The sequence below is a fragment of the Anas platyrhynchos genome, chromosome 2 (assembly GCF_047663525.1).
Source record: "Anas platyrhynchos isolate ZD024472 breed Pekin duck chromosome 2, IASCAAS_PekinDuck_T2T, whole genome shotgun sequence".
Classification (NCBI taxonomy): Eukaryota; Metazoa; Chordata; class Aves; order Anseriformes; family Anatidae; genus Anas; species Anas platyrhynchos.
In genome coordinates this window covers 132,794,703-132,804,434 of record NC_092588.1, presented here as the reverse complement: position 1 = coordinate 132,804,434, position 9,732 = coordinate 132,794,703, and the positions used below count along the sequence as shown (strand labels likewise).

Here is a 9,732-nt window from a genome sequence, read left to right as displayed (position 1 = left end):
TCCTTTTGTTGTGGGAAGATAACCTGAGCGCGTGGAGACTTGAAAGAGGTGGTAGTGCTTTGTGGGGTACTGAACTGAAAACAGAAGTTTTGTCTGCATCTACATGTTCCATTTTTGCTCCTGGCCCTTCTACTGCTCCTGTTTATTCTCTGTGCTTGAACTTCCTGGCCCTCCTACCTCATTCCCAAATACTTCACTTCTTTTTTTTTTTTTTTTTCCTTCTGTTTTTTCCCCCTCTTTGTCTTGTCCCATGTCTCATTCGTCTGTTTTACCCAGACTTGTCAAAGGCAACTTCTTCTCTGGAGAGCACCAGCAAGTACAGCAGTGGGGGTAATGACTTTGTAATGGCAGCCCTGGAGAATTCAAGGGTGCAATTGCAAGGGAAGTCCCAAGGAGCCTACAGACAGAAGTGCTCAGCCGGTCAGAGGACATCAGATCTGGGCCAGTGAACATTCTGGAGCTGTGAGGAGATGGAGCATGCTTGACTAAGGCAATCTCCAAAGTTCAGCTGACAAAAATCTTTTGATAAAAAAAAAACAAAACAAAAAAAAAAAAAAACACTACATTTTGGTTTGCAAATGCCTGACTTTCTCCAACTAGAACTTTTTCAAGGCAAAATGGGCCAAAATACAAGTGAACCCCACTTGTAGGAAAATTTGCAAGTCCTTTAGCAGAGCTGTGCAGCACCAGGAGCTGTATTTTACACCGGAGCCCTGACTACAGATGGCGCCCTCATTCCTGGCTGTGAAGCCCCCAAGTGCAGCTTCTTCAGGACCAAATTTCATCACTTGAGAGCTGCACCTTGGCTTGTTCTAGTCCTCTGCTGCAGCTGGTGTTATCTGATTGTCTCCTCCAGAACAGCACTTGGATGTACATACTTCATCTTGTTGTTTTTCTCATCCCAAATGTAATTTTCCCAATTGTAAACTCATTAGAAATAAGTCAACTGTAGGGAGTGGATCAGAAGATACGTAAAGAGAAACACACCCTTTTTCATTGCTGTTTTGTGTTAGATGCTGCAAAAACCTCAGAAGGGATCACAAAGGACTTGATTCTAAGTGGAATGGGCAAAGGGCAGCAAAGAAAATGTAGACGGAGGGAGATAAAAGAGACATGAAAACAATGAAACAAGCTGGTTCATACACTGGGAGCAGAGCATTGATGTCCTCGCACCCAGGTAAGAACCCAGAAAAAAAAGACATGTACAGACTTTTTTTTTTTAAGTGTTTATTTATTTATCTACCTGTTTTATATATATGTATTATTTTATTTTTTGTATTTTTTTCCTCTCTAAAAACTTCAGGTAGGGACAAACTAACAAAGATTAGGATTGTGTGTGCCTCATGACTGCCTAAACCTTCTCGGTTTCCATGGCTCGTGGCACTCAAGTAAGCCTGTTTCTGCCCTAGAGAGATGAACCCGTTAATTGATAATGGTGGGATAGATGTGTGTAGCTTTGCTCCATGCTTGTCTGCAGCTGCCCTGCTCCTTCAGTTTACTCCCTTGCTTGCATGATCTTGCTGTAATGTATAATTTCCACTGCTTTCAAGATGCCTCTCTCAACTGTGCTAAGAATGCCCATGCCTCCCAAAAGGCTTTAATTTCAGACATTCCCGTTACCTCCAGTGTAAACTCCCTAAAGCACATGTGATCTGACACGATTTTCAAGGCAGTTTATTAAAATGTAAATTAGAAGCAAGAAACACTTTTTATGTGGCTTTTGAAAACTTGTCTCAAGGTATTTAAGGCAAATGTGTGTTTTTGAAAGATATGTAGACTCTGATATGAGCCTAGTTTTAACTTCACTTTCCCCGTTACATCTTTCTCTGAACATTACAGAGCAATGGTATTCCCTGGGGGAAGTACTCCGAAACCTAGAGCAAACACTTAATGGAAAATACCTGCAATAGGCATATCACTTTAAAATAAGGATAACGCTTTCTTCATCTTGCTGAACTAGATGTGACATATGATTCCTGGGAGTATGGTGTGGTGGTGTTATACACTGTATGCTGACTCTAGCTGAGACAGTGACAAGGAGGAAGATAACTTTGGGGAAGTAAAGTCTACCCCGTACAGCTGTTGATGGGCTTGGTAAATTTGACTGGAAATGCCCCCGGTGGACCACTGCTCTGAAGGCTATGCAGGCTATGTGTTCACTGGGCTGGGACAGGAAGGCGTAGTCCTGGGTTTGTTTGGAAAGGGAGAATTACTACTGATACTTTACACTGCTGTGTCTGACTATTGCTGGGGAGGTTTGGGGGGAGGGAGGGGTATTTTATTTTGTGGGATTTTCTTTGTCACGTGTTTAGCTTCTCTTTATGCATCTGTTGTTCCTATTCATATATCTCATTTCTTTTGATGGAGAAGGACACGATGGAATTATTTGCAGGGGTTTTAGAATAGTGCCTAAACACTATCTAAATTCAAGGGTTGTGCTAGTTCTTCTTTACTTTAGTCTGGTGTAACTCTGAGCACTGGCAATAACTGCAACGTACCAGTTATTGTCCTGGTCAAACAAAGATGCACTTTTTCTCAGCTGATCCTAAACGATTTTTGCTCTGTAAGACATTACTGTATCAGCAATGTTATCTGACAAAGTTACAGATAGAGAAAAATGTGCTTACTGTTTAAAATACTAGTGCGCGCAGACTGCTTCTACAGGTGAATGCTTCCCAGCCATTTTGATTCCAGTGCAGTGAAGTAGAAAAAACAAACTAGATAGACTTCATAAGCTGTGATTAAGCACAGTGCAAAATCCTAGGGGAAAAAACGTCTCCACGCTGCAGTTATACAAGCAAAGTTGGCTTGTGCTAGCAGAAGACTGGACTAATGGAAAAATATATGGTTGATGACTTTTCTTAAAATTAATTTATACAAGTGGCTCTGTTGCCTGAGCACACGTTCGTGTGGATGTGAGGTGTATTATTTCTACCCTTTCTGTAACATAACCGTGGTGACTGCATCACATGATGCTAGTGCAAACAAAGTCTCATTAGCAGCCCATGAATAGATGCATTTTCCTAGAATACAGTTTCGCATTAGGACTATCGACTGGTGCCTGGGCTACCAGAGGATAAGGATAGGTACAGACAGCTTTGGAAGTAGAGAATAAGGATGGTAGTCTTTAGTGTGGTAAAGACAATGATGAGTGTGTATTATATAATTGAAAACAGTACGTGGGATATCATTAATTCTGTGACACTATTACTTAATTACTGATTGACTCTAAAGCTATATCAAATAGACTATAACTTTTTAATCGTCACCCATTCTAATGATACCTCTCTTCTACGCCCTTTTTGTTCTCTTAAAGCCCTCATTTTAGGTCTGAGAGGCCATCGCACTAGGCTGGCTTCCTCCAAGAAGCAAGATTCACTGTGTTTCCCTTCCATTAACATCCTATTCACATCGAATTCAGCGTAAACACTGCTCTCTTGATGGACTCTGCTCATCTTCCTGATCTCATAGCCATTTATTTTTTCCTAGCTATTAAGCTACTCGTCTTAATCTTTATTTTCTTTCTGTCCCGTTGTCCTGTGTTACCAATTCATCTAGTGGGGGAACAAAAGCTCTTTCCTTAATGCTGCTGTGGAACTTATTTTCCCCTTCACTCCCTGAAAACTGTTTTTTGGTGTATGTTAGGAAAAAAAATAAGATTTCATGTAAACGTAACGCGAAATGAGACCACATTTAATTAGAACCTGAGGAATGCTTTCCAGCAGGAGCTGGCTGTGAGGGCTCAGCACACCCACACAGGCTCGACGTGAGCAAACTTTGTTGCAGGTAACTTAAGATCTGTTCCTGCAAGTGTGGGGAGCGGCGGAGCCCCCCGTAGCTCGGCTCTGCTCTCCACAGCTCGAATCGGGTCGGTTCCCCCTGGGCCCTGCCGAGCTGCCCACCGGGGGCTGCCCCCACACGCCGCGGGGTCCGCCATCTTTAACCCCCCCCCCCCCCCCGGGGACGGCGATGAAAGCTGCCCCCTCCCCTCCCCGCCCCCTCCCACCGCCCACTGCCAGCCTCCCCTCAGCGCCGCCACATCCCACTTCCCTCCGCCCGCCTTCCCCCCGCAGGCCCCGCCCCGCGCCTCGCCATTGGCTGAGAGAGAAGAGCGACGGCTCCTCCAGGCAATGGGACCGGCGCTGTGGCTGCGGCGCCGGCCAATGGGCGCGCGTGCTGCCCGCCCCTGCCCGTGGCGGCCGTGCGGCGGGGCGGCGCGGTGCCATTGGGCGGCGGGGCGGCGCGGGGAGCGGGTGGTGGTGGCCGCTGCTCCCGGGCGCCGGCGGGGGCAGGAGCTGGCCGCGGACGCGTCCCCACCCCCTCCCGCCTGGAGCCGTACGATGTGAGCGGCCGCGGGGCTCGGCAGCGCCCCCGGTGCCCACGACGCTGGGGCGGGCAGCGATGGCCGGAGCCCGGCGCGGGAGCAGCCGCCGTCGCCGATAGGAAGCGCCGGGGGCAGCCTGCGCGGAGCCTCCCTCGGGCCGCGGAGCGCCCGTCCCGTCCCGTGCAGCCCCGTCCCGTTCCCCCCCCCCTCCGACCCCTCCTCCCCCCGCACCCCGCGGCCGGTGCATGCGGGGCTCTGGGGACCCCCCTCGGTCCCCCCCCGCCGCCGCCCCGCCATGTCCTCGTCGTCCAGCTCCTCGCAGACGCCCCCGTCCCACCACCAGCCCCCGGCGCAGAGGATGAGGCGCGGCGCCGCCGGCTCCCCCACCGCCGCCAGCGGCACGGCCGGGGGCGGCCCCGGTAACGGCGGCGGCGGCTGCGGGGGGTGCGCGGCGGGGCCCGGCCGGCTGCTGCAGCCCATCCGAGCCACCGTGCCCTACCAGCTGCTGCGGGGCGGCCAGCGCAGCCCGACCCGCTCCCCCTCCGCCTCGGCGGGCAGCGGCACCGGCCCGGGGGGGGGCCGAGGCGGCGGTGGCAGCGGCAGCCCCCCCCCGGCGCCCAGCGCCACGCCGCCGCTGGAGCCGGGCAGGGCGAAGGGGCGGCAGCGGCGCTCGCCCGACAGCGGCGGCAGCAGCAGCAGGAGGAGCAGCTCCCCGGAGAGGCGCAGCCCCAGCTCCCCGGTGTACCGAGGTAACGCGGGGGGGAGGCAGGGAAAGAGCCTCGTCCCGCACCCCCATACGTCCCCCCCCGACCGTGGGAGGGGGGTGCGAGATCCCAAATGTCACCCCACAGCCCTGGAGAGACACCCGAGGGGGGTGGGACAGCCCCTGTCCCCGCTGTGTCCCCCTCCCCAGAGCCGGGCTGTGGGGGTAGGGGCACGGGCAGACCCCAGGTGTGGTGCCCAGGGGCTCAGATGGGTGCCAAAGCAAACCCCGTGCGCTCTGTGCTGCTGTGGGGTTTGCTTTCTGAAGGACTTGCTTCCCTCCCCCTCCCCTTCTTTTTTTTTTTTTTTTAAAGTCTTAAGGTTAAAATTATGTAATGTTTTCAAACACAGCCTCTAAAACAAAACCAAAAAAAAAATATCCCATCTTGAAGTGCTTAAAAGCAAATAACGCCGCCTGCCTCCGTGCGGTGTTTAATGCCGAGCCCTTAGATGGAAAACCAAACAAACAAGCCCCGTGGCCAGAATGGGCCTGTGGAGTTTAAAACCTAAAATTGATCACCGGTGGGTCCGGCTTAACCTGTGTCAGGTTGTCCGCTAAATTATTGAGCGTGTTGGAGTGGCAGTGGCCATCTTACCTCCCCCCTTCCCCCACCGCTTGGGCAGCTGAATGAACCGGGCTCGGTGCACTTTTTATGTTGCCCAGCTGTAGCTATCAGGTATCACGCATCACCTCTTCCTGCCTTCCACCTCTTTACGTGCTCCAGCACCCCTCACGCCTTCTGTCCTCTCCCCAGGTCTGTCTCCTTCGTTTCTGTGGCAGGTCGTGGTCCGTGAGGGTTGCCAGCCTGTTTTGTAGCGGTGGAATCTGTTACCTTCTCCCCAGCCCTCCCCCTTCCAGTCTTCAACGTGTAGTAAATCCTTACACACCGTAGTAGTTGTAACTTCGGTAAATCTGCGTAGCCAGAATGGTCCTAGGACACGGGCAGTGTCTCTCCAGTGAGCAAAATGTCACTGCCACCTATGCGCGGAGCTAATTTACGCTGCACGGCATTTGTGCATATGTAGATGACCAAATCTGTTATAATTGGAACAGGGATGCCTCATAAGTTCTCTCTCAAAATGATCACATGCAGAAGTTTTTGCATGCTCTAAAATGGAGCTGGTCTTCAGTGGGTTTGGTTCATTCAAGCTCCATTTAAAATTCTAAAGGTATATTTCCCCCACTCTGTGAAATATTAGATGTAGATTTCCCTTTTTTCTTCTTTTTTCAACTTTCAGAAAATGCTGATGGAAAACCAGGCAAAATGTGTGTGTGTGTATATGTGTGTATATATATATATATATATATATATATATAAATAAATCAGTGCCTGTGGGTAGCGCTACCACTGGAGCTGATGATGAGTACTGTAAATGATTTCATTATGGGAACCTGGCGCAAAACATTGTAGTGGTGCAGTATATGAGGGTCTACGCTTAAAGGTGTATTGAGAGGTAGGAATGTGGGCAGTTACCTTCAAGCAAGGGGGAATACTGCAAAGCTGTGAAGCGTTTCATTAGTACATGTAAATTTTTTTTGTTGTTTGAGGGGAAACTTTAATTTTAGAAAGTGGTTTTAGTCATCTTCATCTGTGGGCTATTTTAGCCTTAATAAATCAGATTGTAAATTAGTACTGAATGTCTTTTCAGTCATTAAACTTGTTTGAGCTTGCCTCTTGGTGAACCACGTTAGCAGCATATACAGCCTGGTTTAGTTTAGTGAGTGCAATGTATAAAATCATAAATGGTCCATCAAGAAATCCACCCCGTAATCTGTATGCACTGAGAGGAATTTGGTTTCCCCCCCCCCCCACACCCCCCCCCCCAGGTCAAGCCAGCTGCTGCTGCAGAAGCTGACATCCTCCAGCAAATCCTGAATGAATGAATGAATGAAAACAACGTGATCGCCCTAATAATGACCACAATCGCACACGTCAACAGCTTTATTTTACAGAAATACAGGCACCATTTTCTAGCAGGTTAGGGTGATAAGGTACCCTATTTCTTCAGCCTTGCAAATAAAAAAGGTTACAGACAACCCCCCTTTGCCCCCCCATCTAGAGTAGTTTTACACAATTTGGAATATGGTCGCATGCCACGGGGCAGGATTTTGTCTTTGTTCCCCAGCTTGTTCCCATCATTTTAACACATGACGTGGAGGTGCTGGAAATGATGTTTGTAGTGTATACGGTGGTAGTAGTATATAGAAAATTGGTCGGGGAGCTGAAGGACTGCTGCAGTAATAATGGAGGACTTGAAAAAAAAAATCTGTTTTCAAACACAGACCGTCTTGCTGCAGCTTGTTAAACAATGTGCTACTCCAGCTATTTATAGTTGCTATCAGCACGCAAGTCTCGGGGAAGCTACTTGATTAAGTTTTTTTGGTCAGTTTTTAAAAATGGTTCTCACTGCTGCAAAATGTAAGCTTATGCTCTAGGTATAATCCTGTTGTTTTTCTCACCAGTGCAAGAGCTCTGTTTGTCTTTGGCTCTGCAGTCTGACTTAGATTGTTTCACAAATGTGCTTGTGCTGGAGGCTGCTTATGATTCTGATGGATAGATGTTTTTCTCGTCTCGAGACACCTGCCCCTTTCCCACCTCCTTTCAGCCTTTTCCACTGCAGATTCTTCAAATTGGATGTCCCACCAAGCTATTTTGTTGTGGATATTTTAGTGATTTGCCAGAGGTCCTTTTTCTAAATGAGATTCTGTGAAAACACTTCAGCTTTGAGCCTCTACAGGTCAGCGCAGCTACCATTGCAGACATTGACATCACTACTACATGAATGAAAGCAGCAGGCTGTTTCCTCTCCTATCAGCATCTTTTCTGCTCCAGTTCTAGGATGCTGTAGATGTTTTTGTTCTGCAGCAAAATACCGTGTTCAGAACTGAAACCTGAATTTGGTATTTTATTTAAGCAAACTTGAGGATTTTGTAGTTCTTAAGAAACCACTGATGTCAGTATTTGGTTAGTATTGATACTAGATGAGAAATCATGAATTTCAAGATGCCAATCTCAGGATGCTAAAGAAGTAGGAAAAGGGGGATGGGGGATGACTTCTGCTACCATAGAATAAACCTGCAATGTGCGAGTCTACTCCTTTCTTTTTTTAAAACGTGTTATTCCTTACTCACAGATATATTTTTATAGCTTGTATTCATATTTTAGGGAGCTGGCAACTTAAAAAGTGGTTGGATGTAACAGCATACAGTTCTCTTAGAAGGGATAATAAATGTACCTCTGATAGCATAAATGTCATGCCAACAGAACGTGAAGCAGCATGGTTTATGACAAAGGACTATTCAATAATAACAAAGCAGAAAACCAACCACTTTGAAATGATCAAATGAAAGGTATTACTTGTAAACACTTGTGTTTTGCAAGTTGTTTTCTTCCTTGCATTACCTGGATAAAATCAGTAGGTTCTGTTATGTAAAGCAGCTTGTATAAATATAAGAGTGGGTTTCCTGTTTAGTTTTTCTTTCACATGGTATGTGATGTTTTGTGCACAAGGAACGTGCAAATGTCGTCTTTATGATTCATGCTCAATGTTGCTTTCATCAAATGCTTTGATTTGTTTAGTGTTAACCATGGTGGTACTTCAGTGTTATGCTTCAGTATTTTCTTCACTATTTTGCTAACTTTCAATTACATGGCTCATATAAACTCTTTTCCATTGAAGATTTAGGAGGCAAAGGTTAGTTTTAAAAATGTGGAAAATGCTGTAATCAACTTGCCTGTTAAGAGTTCCCAATATCTATTACTTATCAAAATAACTCCTGTTGCCCACACTAGTAAAAAAAAGAGGAATTAAAGAAGATGCAAAACAACTGAATGACCAAGGCCTGAGCAACATGTCTATCTGTTATGCTAGCAGATTAAAGCCTTGTGGAGTGAGGAATAGGGGAGTACAAACAGTATTACTGATCTGTAGACTTGTAAGGGATATCAGTATTTAAAAAATAAAAAAATAAAAAAAACAGACTTCAAAAGGCAGAACTATTTTAACATCCTGGATTAAAGCCATCTAATATTTTGGCATCATAAGCATTTATACCAGAGATCAAGAAGATCTTTCCTTTATTTCTAACAAATGTAGGTAAGGAAGTAATTTTTGTGACGCTTCCTATTTCCTGATGCCTGAATAATAACAGTATTCCCATAATTGTATGGCCAAAACAGTTTTGCTCCAGCTTTGTCCCTCTCTCTTCCCAAAATAGCTTTAGCTGGAGTGTAATATGGTGATATAAAAGACACTGGCTAAATTTGAACCAGTTGTTTTAAAGTCAGAGGCCTTTTAGTTAGATTTCTAACATCATCGCATCGGATAAGAAGCTTATTAGATGTCCTTAAAAGTGCTTTGTAAGACAAATGAACTATGCTCGTTTCAGGTGTTAACACAACTGCAGGAAAGAAAAATGGAAAGGTATTTTCTGCACTCCCTCCCCTTGTGTATGCAAAAATGAAGTATATTTATATATCTCTTTTAAATCACTACATGACCTTCAATTCTTATTCTTTGGGAGTATGTGAATACCAGTATGCTACATAGGGTGAAACTGAAGATACTTGCCAACATCCTTGCACGTGTTAAACAGTACCTAATGCTGACATCTGCTTTCTGAAATTCACTATTCCCATTTTTTG

At 46.6% G+C, this 9,732-nt stretch overlaps 1 protein-coding gene across 2 annotated transcripts in view; it reads left to right on the top strand.

Annotated features, from left to right (window-relative positions):
• The first annotated feature begins 4,208 nt into the window (after positions 1 to 4,208).
• The window catches only part of GLCCI1 (glucocorticoid induced 1), a 56,472-nt gene continuing 50,948 nt past the window's right edge, over positions 4,209 to 9,732 (top strand). Inside the window, exon 1 of one of the 2 annotated variants that reach the window (XM_038173703.2) lies at positions 4,209 to 5,073. In XM_038173703.2, coding sequence (XP_038029631.1) covers positions 4,620 to 5,073 — 454 coding nt within the window. In that variant the 5' untranslated portion in view covers positions 4,209 to 4,619. The remainder of the gene's footprint in view (positions 5,074 to 9,732) is intronic. The other variant, XM_038173704.2, reaches the window with a different exon arrangement.